Raw genomic sequence first — 17,727 nt, 5'->3', positions numbered from 1 at the left:
GAGCTGAAAAAACATTCAATAAGCATAAAGTAAGCATTATTGATGTCTTAAAAGTGTTAGTATCCCAAGAAACACAGGAGTGTTGGTAACCAGATTAAAATCATTGCCACCAGCAGGACCAGATCTCTCACTGCTAAGCGATAATGCATTTTGCATTAATGCTTAACATTGAGAAATCCTGACATGCCACACCAAGGGAGTTTGAAGTAAAGTAAGTATATTCCCTTTGAATTGCAGTCCTGTGGGCCTCTGTGCATGCAGAAAGCCCAAGCTGAAAGAATAGGGACAGGGACTTCATTTTCAGGAATAAAGCACATTGCAGTAGGAAGTTTCAGAGTCCTGGTGTATACGGCTCCAAACTCTGTGTCCTGAGGGTTTCCACCTAGCAGAGGACAAGAGTCTTGTCCTGGAGAACCTTGAAATTAAAAAGTCCCTCAAAATGATTTAGGGCACTCCTTGAATGCAAAGCAGATGTCCTTTTACTTCTTGACTTGTCCTATTTTCCAGCAGCTCTTACAATGATTTACCAAAGCTGGCACTCAATGCCTGACTGAAAAATGAAGACTTTTCTATCTGCTTCGTGTCACTGAGCTGTCTCCCTCACTATCAGAGACCCCCAATCCCATTCTACCCTTTCCGGGGAGTCCACAAAGTAACAGACATTGTTTCTTTTGACCGATGATGATGATTTCCAACACTTTCTTTCCTTTGCTCTAGCCTCAAGTTTCAAAGGAGCCAAAGAGAAATATTAGTAATTGGAGGCAGCCCGACTACCTAAAAGAAAATCATTGTGGAGTTGACACCAGCTGTGCAAGCTTTTGAGCCTCTAATAGAACTCTGTGTGCCGAGAAGCAGGAAGACAACAGAAGAGCCAGCTGTGACGTTGAAATTTTGTGATTAACTCTTCTGACTGAAGGCAGACAGATATAAATGCTCTGCCTGGAAACTGAGCCTGAGACACAAAGCAAAATGGCATCCTTTTTAAAGCCAAACACATTTCGGAGAAGAAAAAAAGCCCGTTTCTATTTACATACTTGAGCAGACTCCTCCTCCCTCCCCCACCCCACCCCCAGCTGCCAACCTAGGTGTTTGGCCGGCATCCGGCATCCACTGTAATCTGTTCTCCTTCATTATGTTAATCTGTGGGCGGAAAGATTTCTGTCATCTTCGAGTCGCTTGTACAGCAATGGTAAACACCTTGGCCTGTCTGTAATTGGACAGGTGTCTGCATTGATGTCACCCAGCTTTTAATTCAATTAAAGAACTGGCTGCTCTGCTCTCATTACCCACTCATTTCTGTTGCACTTTTAGTCTGGCGGTGAAATCTGCACACAGCAATTGCCTACCCCGAGACCAAAGTCTGGGGTCCCTTCACAAAGATCATGCACGATATTTCAAATGGACTCGAACAATCCAAGAGTATTTTCGTGTTACCAAAGGCATTTGAAATAATATGCACACTCCCTCTTTCCCTGACTCTCTCTGTCTCCCTCCCTCCCTCTCTCTCCCTTTAAATTCTATATTATCTAAACAGTGTCTTCTACCTACTAGGCAGTAATTAGGAGCAGTCCAGCAAACAGAAAAGCTGTTTCTAGCTTCTTCTCCCCAGGGCTTCTCTTCATCTCAAGAGAACTCATCAGAGTACAATGCTCTTATTTATTTGCTGGCATTTCATATTTGGATCAAGAAAGTGAGGGTGGGCAAGAGCAAGGCATTTATTAAGAGGGCCATCTGGTAAGGGATACCACACAGGCAGGCTGCTACCGCTACCTGGAGACATAATGGAAGAACCCACCTTTTAAAAGAAAACCAGCCAGAGGAAGGAAAGCAGAAGAGAGGGAGACTTTTCTGGTGTCAGATTTGGCTGTGGTGCTGATAAATTCTAATGTTTGAAGGATACATCCCAGCATAAGTTTTGAGCTGCAAACCAAACCAGTGGATGGATTAAAGAGAGTAAATCAATCCAACATGCCATGCTTCCTGCCCACTTAAAGGAACCTCTGAAAATAAATTAAAGTTCTAACACAGACATTTTGACACAGTGACCCCATGAAACTGAATAATGACATTTGTTAAATATGGATGAAAATTTAATGGTCTAACAGAGATCTGGAAACACACCCAGGATGCTTCTACTCTGGTTCTTAATAGCCTAGGAAGGTGGCAATTTGTTGTTGTTGCATTTTTCGGTAATATTTTAAATGAGAATAACGAACTCTAATATTTATAAAATGAAAGTCAGTTTTTATTTTAAGCAGAAAGTGGAACAGTAAACACCCTTACCTTAAACCTATGGTAATCCTTCAAAAACTCAAAAACTAATTTTTTGCATTTAATTTCGTTCAAAGGGTCTTTCTGCTCTTGTTTAAAACTTCTAGTCAGGATTATAGAAAGTCATATACCTTGGATCAAAAAACTAAACAGATTTTGATGCTTACAAATAGGAAAAAATTTGTATTCTTTTATTTTCTTTATAAAATATAGGGTCTAATCCCAGTCTTTGAGAATGGTTTAAACAGGGATTTTAATTGACCCCAAAGTGTTATCCATTTAAGATCTCTCAGCAGGCTTCCATCTAACCTCAAATTTTTAATCAATGCCTTCGTGGTAAGAACTATAGTTTCTGTCATTTTCATTCTAATTCTGCAATAGGTTTGAAGCCATCCACTCATGTTAACTCTTCATCTAACCTCAGGGGCTGACACTGGAATCATTAGGACTCCCCAAGAAAACACTGGACTCGAATAAGCGGGGAGGCAGGCAAGGAGACAGCAAGAAAAGAAAAGAAAGAGAAATGAAAGTCATCCCTTATCGATGGGAGTCCCAGGTCCCCTGCAGAGGGCCTCCCATACTATTATCCTGTTGTACAGATGGGGCTGCAGTAGGGCAGAGAGAAGAATGTATTGCTCAAACCCAACAGCAGAGCTGAGATTAGAACCTATGTCTTCTGTCTCCAAGATTATCCTCCTTGCTATTCAATCTAAACCCTCGTTCTTCAAGAAGAAAAAAGATGGGTTGAAATAATGTCGCTAAAAAGAATAGCATACTTTTTATAGCAAGTTATTTAAAATTATACCTTAAAATTTCTTAAAATTTTGAATTTATTACTAAAATCCTACTGTGTTTAAACAGAAAGTAACATACTTATCCCCCCAAATGAACAAGTGTATATGTCTATAATATTCCTTTATAAAAACAACTGATTCATAAGAAATCCTATATCAGTGCAAGTGTGTATGTGTGTGCTTTTGAGTACAACATTGGTACAAATACACACACACACGTACACACACATAGTTTTTGATTAGTTCCAAATGCAATACATAAATAAAATGGTCAGAAGTTAGGAAAGGGAAAATTGGGGGTGACTCTTCTCTTTATCAAATCTGATTGGCAACCTGGACGTATTTCTATCAACTATGACAGTATTACAAATGTGCCTGGTTGATTATCACTATGCAGCAAAATTCATATGTCACCATCATTTTTAACCATGGTACAACATGTTACCAAAAAGACATCCGCATCCTGCATTCTTACTGCATAAAAGGAAATGAATAACTTGTGAAAGGTCTATCTGAAGATCTCACAATGTACGAGTAGCTCAGGCACATTATGTATTCAGGAGAGTTAGACAAAACTATTCACTCATCAACACTGCATTACCTAATGAAATTCTTCTACATTCGCTAAGCAGAACATTACATCATTTCTATTTTTACTATTTATGTCATAGGCCATATTTTTGTCCTGTGACGTTTTTCAGACCATTTCTTTCAAGATTTACATTTAAAGAAATAGTTTGTATTAAACTACAAACATGGAATATTAATTTATGAGGTACTATAAAAATGGCAAAGACTTCCTCAAAATTCATCTTTTAATAATACCATCAAAATGAATTTTTAAAATTTACTTCTCAAGTTTGCCTGTTGTGGCAGAGACCACTAAGTGTCCTCCTATTACATATTTTCCTTCTCTTCCACAGTACAATAAAATGATAGCTGGATAAATGGCTATTTTGATTAAGGACAACATTCCTCAGCAGCTAACTATAGCCATGTGACTATGAACGTAGTTCACAGAATTTTAAATTTATAGACTTAAGTTCATAGTCACAGGACTATACCTAGTATGTACATAAGTATATAGAGGTGGAGGAATAACTTCTGAAGTATGTCTTTGAAGCGAATATGCATATCTTTTCTCAACCATCCCTGCTTCCTGCTGGATGGAAACCAGACTGGATTGCTGTAGCTCATGCAGCCATCTTGGACCATGAGGCAGCAGTCCCCTCCCTAGGATGGCATAGCAAAAAGACAGAAGTGTATGAGTCCCTGGCACTGTGAACATCCCGCCCCTACGTTGACTAACTGTGAATATCTACTACAGAAAAAAGAAAAACTTAATTTTGTCTAAGTCACTGTTACTTGGATCCTTTCAGTGAAATTAAATAAAAATGAAAACTCATCTCTATTATCTTTCCCCATAAAATGTTGATTTTTAAAAAATATAACATACTACTTTAGAGGTCATATTTTCATGGTATAAAAGCAGAATGCTTGTTATGTGTATTTTACCACAATAAAAAATATTAGAAGAAACAACAATAAAAACAGATGATAAAGGTAGGATCTAGTACTAGCCTGGAACAGAGTAGATAATGCTTTTGTTTCTAATAAATGAATATTTTTGGCTCTGTAATTATCAGCATCATAGCAATATAGGCTTCCAGTATTTTTAATTGCAAATTATAACACTTGAGTTCCATTATGAGGTATAAATTTGGGAACTAATTTTTAAATTCTATTTACCCTACCAACATTTTTTTTTCCATTGGGAATATGTATATTAAGTTCCAAATATATGTTTAACTTGTGATAATTCTGTATATTATTTCCTAAAATTAGAGAACTAAAGCACTGATGAGACTTTAGTAAGAACCACTAGCTCAATACGCAACTCAGCAGGATGTAACAATATTAACATTTCATTAACTACAGAGGTAGTAGCAGAAAGCTGCATCTGTTCATTTGTCTAGTTCTTCATCACTTAAGAAAAGTGTATTGATCGTCTACCTTGAGCAAGGTACTGAACAAGACTTAAACATAAAATATGATACTTGACTTCTGGAGCTTATTGTCTAATGAAAACATAACATGCTTGCACAAAAAAGCACCCATAGGCAGTTTTAACACTTGTGAAGTAAGAATTCCCAACCGAATAGAAAAAGAAACATTGACGTTTGTCTTTTAAGACTTTATTTATTTATTTAATGGAAAGAGAGAGAGAGAGAGCACGTGCATGAGAGTGCACAAGCAGGGGGAGCGGCAGAGGGAGAAGCAGGGTCAGAGCCTGATGCGGGGCTTGAACCCAGGACCCTGGGATCATGACCTGAGCCAAAGGCAGAAGCTTCACCAACTGAGCCACCCAGGTGCCCTGAAGTTTTTATTATAATCATTTCTCTGCAGATTTCTCAGATGAGTATAATAATAGTTTATATTACTATAACTTATATATAACATATGTATATATGTACATATGCATATATATACATGCACAACCGCAGAAAGAGTAGCATCTCACTTAGTGAGGGACTGACAGCTGGGGTTAAGTTCCAAAGTCAGGCATAAGGCAAAAATCACTTATGATTTAAGGTCCCCTTGACAACTCCTTGTATGGTCCATAAAGTATAGTACATTTGGTTTTGTGTATGCTTCTAACTTTTCATTAATCAAGGATTCTCTAGGGCTCTTGGTTTTCCATTCTTCTTGTAGGCACTCCAACAATTAGTTTTACTTTTTTGTCAGTGATTGGGAAATCCTAAAATTATTTGCACATTCTTCCCAGATAACAGATACTGGCAACTTCAGGATTAGACAGCATCCTTTGCCTGTGACATTATTTGAAAGGTGTTTTTTTTTTTCATGTGTAGTTAATATTTGTAACTTAAATACATAACTGATAAGATTCTACTACAAGGTTACAATTACATTTCACACGATGAATTGCACTGGGATCTTTTTTCACTAAACCTAATGTGTATCCTGAAATTTAGAACTTGTTGTTTGTTTTCCTACTTCTTATATAAATATTGAGCTCCCTGGTTTTCTACTGGACACATGGGGTGTGGCGGTGGTAGGGTTGGCCTCTTTAGAAATGCAGAATCTCACACCTATCTCCGTATCAACTGAATTAGAATCTGGATTTTACCAGGATCTCTAGTAATTCTCATTTCTTTTCCTTGGGTGACTTTCAGAAGCACTGCCCTCAAGGGTCAGAGACCCTACTAACACTGCCTCTATTTCTCCACTTGCGCATAGCATTATTCTGCCTTCAAATCTAATGTAGTTGGAACAAGGGGCAGGAGAAAACAAAGCAGGGATAAATTCAAGCCCAGCTGGTGAAAGATAATACCTTCTCACATGACTATTCTCCCTGTCCCATGTTCTTTAATATGGGACCCATGGACCTTCTTCAAGAGAAATCAACTGGAGCACTCTGTGAAATGCAGATTTACAAACCCTAGCTCAAATATACAAACTCTTGTGTGGGAGACCCAAGAACCTGTATTTTACAAGCAATCCAGGAATCCCTTTATGACCAATAGAGTTGAGAATCACTCATTATTAGTACCAGGCTACAGAATAGAAAGAAAACCAAGACACAGAACTTCAGTATGCAACCCAATTTCTTTAAGTAGAAGATTACAGTCTATTGTATATTAGGACAGAACCAATTTTAGCTGCAAAAGCTGTAATATTAGTTGCATTATAAATTAAAATGTCTTTCATTTGTTTTTCTCCATAAATTTAGATTTATTTGGGTAATCTGAAAGATTATGATCAGTTCTTCTACTAAAATACAGTGAATAATAAATATCATTAATTATTATTATTTATTATTTTGAAGAAGGAATATATAACTCCTAGGCTTTAGCTGAATGCAATGCAACAATGAAATAGAGAAAATAGTTTCTGTGTATCAATTATAGCCCTAGCACTATGCCAAATGCTATACTAATTATGCAGATGAGTTTATATGTTCAATATCTTAAGGGAAAAAAAGAGAAAATTATTGTATATGTGCAGATTCTTGAATCCACTCATTCTTGACATAATTTCAAATCGAATTGTGAAGTCACTTTCTGAGCAGCCCTTGGTTTGAAGGGAAATGCCAGGACTGTCTCTCTGGGAAGCAACTTCGCATGTTAACAGGGCTGGAGGGAAAATCAGCAAAAGCTAGCAGAGTTAATTGGAGCCCTTTGCAACAAGTCTAAAGATACACTGGCGTGATAACTGCAGGGCTTTCTACCCTGAGGCTCCAGCTGAGGAAATGAACTTTCAAGAACTCCCCGTTCTGAACCCTGGCCTTCAGAGGGCACAGAATCCAGACCCTGTAGCCCAAAGGGGCCCATTTGCTCCTGAGTGGGGCTGTTAACCCGTGGACTCTCCACTGCTACTGGGATTTATCTCATTTAATCCTCTGGTAGCCAAATTCATGAATGGTAAATATTCTGCACCACTATTCTACTCTTCCAGGGCTCTTAGTTAATATTCATTTTCTTCCCTTCTGCTTTCTGCATTTTGTGTGACTATAATTTCCCACTTCTTCCCAATACTCAGGCACTTAATTTTTGTTTTTCTATGATTTTCCTTTGCTAATATTATCTACTTAATTTTAACATTTTATCATTTTTATATAGACATTTATCTTTTTTTGTCCTACATTTTCAAGTTTCAGTTGGGAGGTGAAAATTGCCATAAACATTTCTGTGTAAAATTGAGACTTGATCACGGTGTCCTTCTCCTCCCTCTCACAGTGTTTCCCAGTGCTGGCTGTACAACAGAATTATCTGCAGACATTAAAGATATCAATGCCCGGCTGCATTCTAAACCAAAAAATCAGACTCTTTGCAAGTGGAGCCTGGGCACCAGTATTTTTTTAAAGTTCCCTAGGTAGCTCAGCGTGCAACCATGGTGGAGAACCACAACCTTACAAGAATACCAATGAAATGACCAAATAGTTAGAAATACCTGGAAGGACACCAAGCAAAAACAAATGGACTACTGGAAGGAGAGCCTAGGGCAAACCCAACCCCCAGCTGAGTACAGAATGCCTATAGGTTCTCAGCCTCCTTCATCAAATACTGGGGAGAAAGGTGTTGAGATCTATACATTGCCCTGAAGCTACTGCAATTTTACCTCAGCTGACCTGGCATAATCCCAGTAAATGTTTTTGTTAACAGAAACTAAGTGCCTAGTAAGGTGTTTGAAAAATGATTTGATTTTCCTGAGCAAACACTCAGTCTGAAGGTAAATTTAGGGATGGGACCAGTGAACTGTGGATGTGGGAGCTGGGGGTGCATTTAACCAACAGGAAGAACATCTGTGACTCAAATGGAAGATGAGAGCATAGAATTCCAATACAGACTATTATGTTCTGGGGAAGACCGAATTCAGGAAACCTGCAAAATTTTTAACTCATCAGTTTCATGCTACTAATAGGATCTAAAAGAACTTGGAGTCCATGAAGCCAGAGTGGTAAACGACAGGGATGAAAACGGAGAATACTGAGAGGTAGGCAGAAATCCAGGTGAGCTGCATGAGAGGAGAAACAAATGCAGATCATGGAAAAGATGGAGATAGAAAAATTTAAAAATCACTTTAGAAGTTTCAAAGAGCAGAATCGATAGTGAAAAATCAGAATATGAAAAGGGAAACAATTACAAAGTCATAGCCTAGAATTCAGAGACCAAGGTGTATAAAGATAAGGACTAATTGGTTGAACATTGACTATGTGCCTGTTCCTGAGCAAAATATTCTATCGAGGCAATTCATTTTTTTTAATCTTCACAACAATTCCATAACATAAATGTTTATAGGTGAGGAAACTCTGATACAGGGATATGTTTTTTAGTGTGCCTGGGATCATACAGCTGACAAGTGACAGAGCTGGAATTTGACCCGAGATTGATTTGACTCTTCACGCTGCGTTCTGGACTGCAAAGAGAGACAATCTTGAAAACTGCTATTTCTTACCAGAAGTAACAATGATACTTACAACGGCAAACTTTCCAAGCCAAAGAAGGACCCAGGTCTGAAGAATAAAAGAGCTCGCTATATAACAGAAAGAAATATGAGAAGACGCCAACACATTTTACTATAACTTCATCGGTAAAGAACCTTATGTGAACCAAAAAGCTAAATTACCTTGGGTATCCGGCACCAGCATTGTCTCAGTCAAAGAAATACCACTTTAACAACCAAAAGTAAACATTACAATCTCACCAAAGTCACTTCAGAAATGCTAAAGGGGGATTAATTCAAGATCAATCACAAAACGGGCCCTGACCTACTTTACTTATGTTTCTCTCTCAATACCTTGTTATCGCAACCAAATAACAAAGCACCTGCCACTAACAATTTCCACACGCCTCGCATCTCCACCAAATCCAGCTCTCTGACTCGACTTCCTTACCCTTGCCTCACTTCCTGGTATTCTTTCCTCTTTACCGTTAAATGCTCCATAATCTTTAAGATTACTTCGTACATACATCCTTGGCTGTTGATTTCACAATTGTGAACAGCAGATATACCTTTAAAACCTCTTGAGGGAAAAAAGTTAAAGAATTCATAGTCCACACAGGCAAGAACAAAAAATAAAAGAATTGTTTAAAAAAGTATTAAAGAACAATAACAAAACTGGAAAGCATGAACTATGATGGCAGAAATAAGTGCAATTGTATGAATTATAAAAATAAATGTGAATGAGCTAAACTCCCAATTCAATTTCAAGTTGAATATAAAACTAAATCAAACTAGATTCTATTTATAGAGTTATAATTAAAATAATGTGACTTTGAACATTAAAATATAAATAATGAATGTAAAGTAATAAGAAAAAGGAAAAGACGAAGAAAAAGCAAGTTTCCAGAAGAGAAATTTAAAAAATTGCATTGATAGTTGAGACTTTTTCCTTAGTTTTCTACAGATTGAGCATATAAAAGTAAATAATAATTGGTCAGTGGTTCTCTAATTTTATTTTCTCTGTGTACCATTCACATGATTGACATGCCCTATGGCAACATCCAATAATATATTGTACTGGTTTTAATCTGGGGGTTTATTTTCCTCTGAATAATCTTCAGAATCTTAAGAGAGGCTGGTATAATTTGTAAAGCCTCTCTGTTCCCAGTTTCTGATATGATTTTATCTCAAATTTAGAATTACTAATTCAGAGAATATGCATTATATATTATCAATATGGCATCTCTAATATAAACAAGTATTAGTCTATCCTGAATGGAGAGTATAGTTTTTATTTCAAATTACCCACAAAAAACTAACAAAAATTTTTTTCAAATATTATATTAACTACAGAAAAATTTTTTAATAAGATGTAAATAAAAATAAAAGAAAAATGATGAGGGTTGCAAGACATAAGTCAAACATAAGTATAATAGTCTTCATATGTAAAGAGATACTTTAAATCAATGAGAAAAATGCAGGTCTTCCAACAGAAAAATTGACAATGAAACTTGCTAGGAATGTCATAAAAGAAGTACAGATGACCAGTAAACATTGAAAATACTTAATGTCTCTAGTAATCAAATAAACCAGATTAAAACCATATTCTAATATATTTTGAAAAATTACAAAGTATTTTTTAAACTCTAAAGAAAACTTGTTCAACTAGAATGAAATGAAATGTACACTCTTGCGCTGTGCTTATTCATGTAAGTATATTTTGTACAGCCTTTTTGGCATACATTTGGCAGTATACAAATAACTGTCCTTTGTTGAGAAACTATATGTTAAGCGTTGTGCTACAGACATTTAAAATATCTGATAGCTAACGTTTACACAGTGCAATCCACGTGTCAAGTGCTGTCCTATGTGCTTTACATATGCATAGATACATTTGATCCTGACAGTTATTCTATAAAGTTGGTAATTATTTCATTCCCATTGATTTATAGGGAATCAGAAGCACACAAGTGTTAACTGATTTTTACATCTTTACATAGCTAAAAAGCATTACAACTAGGATATCATAATACTTAATATTTTTAATATTCTTCCAAGGTAAATATTACTCCAGTTTCCTGGAACAAGACTGTAGAAAAACAGAGAGTGAAAGATTCTAGGTCTAAACCCTGCGGTTCTCCAAAATGTGGAGTTGAGCTTCAGAAGGAGTAGGAAAAGGACACCAAATAAAGGGGCTGAGAACTGGGAGGTAAACAGAAGAGTCACTGAAGCAAAGAAATACTTCAAGAAATGGTAAGAAATCTACTATGTAGAATGATGTTAGCAGTGGAGACCAGGATTGTGAAGTGTTCTTTACAAAGGTAAATAGGAAGTTGTTGGTGTCCTTAGCAAAACAAGTACACAGAAGCCCCATAAAGTGAAGAAATGGGGACAACATCCATAAATACTTCTTGCTAGAAGCAAGTTTGGAAAGAGGAGAGAGGGAGCCATAGTTGGAAAGGAATTTAGATAAAAGGATGGTTTTCAAAAGTAATTGTCTGCTTGTTTATATTTAACAATGGGGGTTGATAGTGTTTGAATGGTCGTGGGAAGAATCCATCTGGGCAATGGTTCTCCAACTTTGGCATGCTTCAGTGTCAGATGAGGAGGGCTTATTAAAACAAGGATTGCTGAGCTCTGCCTCCAGAGTTGCTGATTCAGCATTCAGTGTGGGTGGGCTGGAGAATTTACATTAACAACAAGGTCTCCGGTAATGCTGTTGATGCTGGTGAACCATAGCTTGTGAGCCACAATCATGGAGAGAAGTTAAAATATGATTGGGAGGGAGAGAAGCTACTGGTCACATCTCTGAAAAGGCAGGAAGAGTTGGGGTCCAGGGGACTTTTGAAGATTTTATTTTTTATAGCATAAGGAAAGCTTTGTAAAAACAGGAAGGAAAAGAAAAAAGTAAAAAATAAAGATGATAATGATGGCAAATGCTTATAATGTGGCAAAAAGTTTTAAATATTTTAGTAAACATTAATGCATTTAACCCCTAATAACAACCGTACTGCTCAGAAAAATGCAATTAATATATATGTTTGCTAGTAAGAGTAACAGAAATCCTATATAATAGGTTCTGTTTTTTCTCAGGTGTCTAAGATGATCTAATACATAAGACCATCAGTTGATTTGGAAGAGGAAGAGAGGTTAGCATTTAGACAGTTTGGAAAAATCTAAAATATTAAATGAGGAGGATAGGAGAAGGAGCTTATTATAGAAATATGGTAGGGTTGGCATCATTACCGAATGCACATTTGAAAATGAGGACTGAGAATTTGTAGTGACAAACTGCTTGGGTTTTTTTGTTTGTTTTTTGTTTTTTTTTCCAGCCCACTTAGCTTTAACGTGCAGCCCAGGCAAAGGCAAACTATGAGCTTCATTGGTTGGGTTTCATCAGGTGGGTAAAATAGGGAAGAAGGAACTGGAAGATGTGAAATTTTGTTTAATTGGTTATAGATTTGGGTGGTAGTTTCTCAGGAATCTAAAGAAGGAAGTAAAGGCAAGATGGGGTTGACCCATAGATACTGAAAGATAATAAAGTTTATACTCTAAAATCCATATAATTTTTCAAGGTATAAAATTCTTTGACAGAGGAATATTTTTTTCTATCAGATTTGTTGATGCATTTTACTTTTTTTTTTTGGTCAAAGGCTTAAATCTGACTTTCCATTTAAATGTGCTTTAACATTTCATGAACCTGAAAACTGCTGCCTTACTATCTGCACATGCATTTGAGTAGGGGACATGCGTGTGATGTACGCACACATTGCCCTGCCATCGTTCTGCATGGCTGGCATAGTGCCCTGTGAGAAATTGATTCACTGGTTTGCCAGTCAAACTGCTGGTGCTCTCATACTCCTCTACCTTGACATAATTAGGTTTAATCAACAATTTTCCAATAAATAATGGCGCTGTGAACTTGGGCTAGTCCCAAAGAGTACGTTTTTGCATGGTGAAATAGGTAAGCTGGTCCTATAGGTATACATAGGACACTTACAGGAGGTGTTTGGAGTGTTTAAGGGCTAAAGCCACCTGTGACCTTATCTCTTGGGGAGGAGAGGATATCAACCTTGTGATGAAGCTATACATGAGAGCCCATTAACATTATAGAATTATCCTCTTTATCCTGAGTAGATATAAGCTTCCATCTCATTAGATGGTTCTTGCTGTTTTTAATCAGGCAAAATATATGAATAGCTCATTTTGGGGGGGGAACCCTTGAAGAGTGTTTTTATTTAAAGTCAAAACAAAAAGAATATTAATAAAATCTACTCCCTAAGGAATCACCTTTACCTGTGAGGGTGCTGGTATTGACAAGCTCAGAACTGGCAGAGGGCATGCGCGGTGAACGGGGGTCATCCTCTCTGTAGGCCCGCAGAACGTACTTCTCAATTACACCTCTCACCACAACAGGTTCATCCCAGGTCACCTCAATGCTATATCCGTTTATGCTGCGGACTCTTGAGGGAGTTGGCACATGTTGTGGAGCTATGAAAGAATAAAAGAGAAAACAGGGAAAATGGCCATTCTCAGAAGACTATTGCCCCTATTCTTCACTTTTAATGGCCGCAGTAAATCAGACTCAACCATTAGCATAAATACAATTTATTAGAGTTGTAACTTTTCAGCATTGATTTAATATGACTGCACATCTTGAGCCATTCAGTTTAAGCGATATTTCAAAACCATCAAAACTCCATCGACATAACGTTCTTTCAAGTCTAGTCCAGTTTTTCCAAAAACATTTAATGTACCAGACATGTTTTAAACATCGCTCATAAAGAAGGAGGTGGATGGTAGGCAGATAACAAGTTCAAACAATATAATGATATACCCCTTTGCAGCAAGATAATTAGACTGTTATTATACATAGTGGTTTGACACTTTTATATCTTCAGCGTATTAGCCAAAAAATATCACAGAGGTGATTGTCTTGTACTTGAACAACTGATCTAATTTTCCAAATTCAATTGTTTTTCAAATTAATTTTGAAAAAGCACAGTTCTACCAGATATGATATACAGGATACATTCCTAATTGCATTTTGGGGGGTAGAGGGACTGGCGCCCTTGAGATTAGACAAAAATCACTTTCAGAGATGTTTTCTTCAGTGTATCTCAGAAACCGTAACACAAAATGAGGAAGTTGAAAGGAGCCGCAAAATCTCACTCACAAGCCGAGTCCCCTAATTTTAAAAATCCATAACCTTTAACTATTTATTAGAGATTTCTACAGTTCTGATCAGTAACAACTTCATCACAGCCGACTGCTCTGGGAACGCTGAGAAAAACCCAAGAAACTCCATGGCAGGATGATGGATGAGAGGACGGCGCTAGCTGCCCGCGGACTCCCGAGCCCCGTCGATGGAGGATCGCTCTGGTTTTCCCGCATCAAATATCCTCCTTCTCTGACTTTACCGTTCAGACCAATAAAATAGGACAGCTTCAAAGGAAACAAAGCGAATGTAAAGGGTGGGGAGAAGCCCAGAGGCGGAGAACCACTGTCTGTGCTGTTAAAACACCACGGGCACCTACGGAAAACCCACAGGCCACACAATCAAGATGCGAGCAAAGGGACAGCGGGAGTGATGTTGATTTTATTAGTTCTGAAATGTGGTACAGGGCAACGTACAGTGCCGTCTAACAGATGGCCTTCTCATAAGGGACAGAGCAAAACTGACTCAAAAATAATTAAATAGCGCAATTATTCTCCAACCCTTGGGAGCATGTAGCTGCTTATTGTGGTCAGATTGTAAATATGAATTTATGGCATAAGACTTTGTGGTCAGATCATTGCTATAAATTCAGAGCTCTCTTTGCATACCTTCTCGGTGATACTCAAAATGGGGACTATTAAGCTATGTAAGCAATGCACTTTCTAGACACCTATTTACGTTGCTGACTGGGACTGAAAGCGGGCTTTAGAGTGTATTTTTTTTTTTTTAAGATTTTATTTATTTATTCGACAGAGAGAGACAGCCAGCGAGAGAGGGAACACAAGCAGGGGGAGTTGGAGAGGAAGAAACAGGCTCATAGCGGAAGAGCCTGATGTGGGACTCGATCCCGTAACGCCAGGATCACGCCCTGAGCCGAAGGCAGACGATTAACCGCTGTGCCACCCAGGCGCCCCTAGAGTGTATTTGTTAATAAAGTAGAGGAGGCGAGATAGGGGCAGAGGATATACTGGTAACAAATGAATATTTTATATCACAGCTTTCTCCAAGCTCTGAAGTCTTGCCTATAAATAGATGACAATTTAAATCATCTTGGAAAAGTGTCAAGTTGTCCTCTTCTGTAAAATCTGTAGGCAAAGAGCTCTGAAAATTATTCTTAGTAGCCCATCTCAGTATTTAATTATCTTAGATAAAGAAGATTTCTCAAAGTTGTCTGTGTTAGTAGCCCCTGGTTAATAATGAGAGAATATCTTGCTGAAAAACACACCTTTAGACAAACTGTGACTTAAGGATAAACTTCCTTCAAGAGACATAAATGGCAGTCTTTTGAAATGTGTTTGACTCCCTGACCAATATTTGACCCCAAATGGTAAAAGGCTACTGATTCACAAAACTTTGCATGATGAATGCCTTCTTGTGATGGTATCACGTGAGAAGATGTTGTGATCACTGTGAGAAGCCCAGAGCACTTATAAATTGGTTGTCGGAGATCCAATCTAATACAATCTATCTCCTGCTGTTTTTCCCCTCCACTCAAGAAATTTAGACCAATCAGCAATTTCTATCTTGGGAGAGCCATTTGAAGATCCTAATTGTCACCACCACGGCAAACATCTGCCATGATGCGATAAAAGACACATCTGCTTCCGACCAGGGTATGGTTTCAAATGTACCCTCTGTGGGAGAGAGGCAAGAGGGTGCCGCCCCCACCCAACGGTAATCAATCCTGACGTTAGCTTCTTGGGTTCTATGCAGTCTGTAAAAGTTTCCTCTCCTTAGATACACGACCATAGATACAGGCCTATCAAATCCTTAAGTCAACTTGAATCTCCTTCCTTCTGCATTTGAAGAGGAAAGCATCAAGCCTGAGCGAATACTTACTAAAGAATTGAGAAATCAAAACACTGACCTCCTCAGCATTAAACACTGACATTCGCAAACCAACCCACGCTCTGTCCTAAGATCACCAACCCGCTACTTGCGTCAGGGTAATACAGTCTTTTCTTTTCCTTGCATGCACAGACATGTATGCACAAGCATGTGCATGTGTGTGCACGTATCCACTTTAAGAGAAATACTATTTACCTGCTGCTGTTGAACGGCCCCGACTCCAGTCACTGTATACAATACCTCCTTCGTGTGAGGCTATCACTCGATACAGGTATTCTTAAATGGAAATAGGAAGACAGATGAAAATATTATTCATACGGACTAGCAGTGGGCTGGCAGGGAGGGAAGAGGCGACAAGTGGGAGACATGTAACATTTAATTTAGAGCACCTCCATGGTACCTGTAAAAGGCTGCAGACCACTGTCGTCCACACTAGGCTCTTCTCCCTGGTAAACCAGGATGGAGTCATTTCCCCTGCAGTTAACAATGCTGTCAGTTGATAGGCATCCATCCAGATTGACTCTGACAGCGCTGCTGGACACAGATGCCAAGTTAACGACAGCACCCCGTGCAAATTTAACATCCTTCATGCAACCACCGAAACCTAGCAAACAGTAAGGGATTAATATCACATAAAAGGCTTGAGTCATTAATTACCAATCATTTCTGTCCTCAGCAGTACTACGCTTTGAAGAGGTGTGGGGGCTGCTGTAGAGACAATTTTTAAACTTTTGAGTCTCATTTGGAAAATCCTTTATGCCTCCTTCTGCTTTTTACCAGGCTAAGTTGTCACGAGGAGGTTTTTGAGTTATGTTATCTTGAAAAAAACATATAAGGTGATCATTATAATTCAGCTGGATTATATGCGATTGAAAGTATTTATTATACTTCTTTAGACTCACATTTTCTCACTCTGTTTATTCTTATGAAATAAAATGTAGGCAATTAGACCTTATGGTAGAGGGGTAGACACATGTCCCTCAATTCTGGAAAATTCCGTCACCTATATAAATCATTGTTTTAGTGCTAAAAATAAGATTTGAAGGAGCACAATTATTCAACAAACTCACTGGGGGAAAAATACCCTTTGAGGATTATTATGCAAGATAGTGGGAGGGAGAAGGTAGTTTCAAATTATACTGGAATCCTGAGATATTGACATGAACTCCGTTAGAATCATTTCAGAGTTATAGAACTAAGTCCCAGTTAAATCAGCATAGGAAGGAGCCATCACTACGCGCCACCATTTTCCCTGAGTTCCATAATTTTGACTCTCCACAGTGGGTCACCAGGTAGCACATTCCGCTCTGGCAATGGCAACACCCGCAGGTTTCTCGGAATGTGTATTCTACCCAGTCGACTTTAGCACGACCACGGTGCAGGGGAGTTCTGGGAAGTTTACCAGGGAATGCAGAAGAAATGAATGAGGAGGGTGCTCTGCTCTCTTGTTAGAGGACCGGAGGGCATCCAGTCGGCCAGGAAGTAGCAGTGGCTCTGAATTACATGCTATTTTGTGTAAACAGAGATCAGCTCAATGAGGGTTGGCAGCACTCTGCCCAGAACACTGCACAAAATTGTCAAAGAGGAGACAGACTGAGTTTGAGACAGTATACACACACGCTCTTTCCGAAC

The 17,727-nt window shown here is 38.2% G+C and overlaps 1 protein-coding gene across 1 annotated transcript in view; it reads right to left on the bottom strand.

Annotated features, from left to right (window-relative positions):
- The window catches only part of USH2A (usherin), a 676,006-nt gene that overhangs the window by 375,649 nt on the left and 282,630 nt on the right, over positions 1-17,727 (bottom strand). The window contains exons 27-29 of the mRNA XM_045809720.2: positions 16,496-16,699; positions 16,291-16,371; positions 13,326-13,520 (exon numbers count right to left, since the gene is read on the bottom strand). Of these exons, the coding sequence (XP_045665676.2) occupies positions 13,326-13,520; positions 16,291-16,371; positions 16,496-16,699 (480 nt within the window). The remainder of the gene's footprint in view (positions 1-13,325; positions 13,521-16,290; positions 16,372-16,495; positions 16,700-17,727) is intronic.

The sequence above is a fragment of the Ursus americanus genome, chromosome 2 (assembly GCF_024610735.1).
Source record: "Ursus americanus isolate L20-20 chromosome 2, mUrsAme1.1.p, whole genome shotgun sequence".
Lineage (NCBI taxonomy): Eukaryota > Metazoa > Chordata > Mammalia > Carnivora > Ursidae > Ursus > Ursus americanus.
This window is presented reverse-complemented; position numbering and strand designations above follow the sequence as displayed.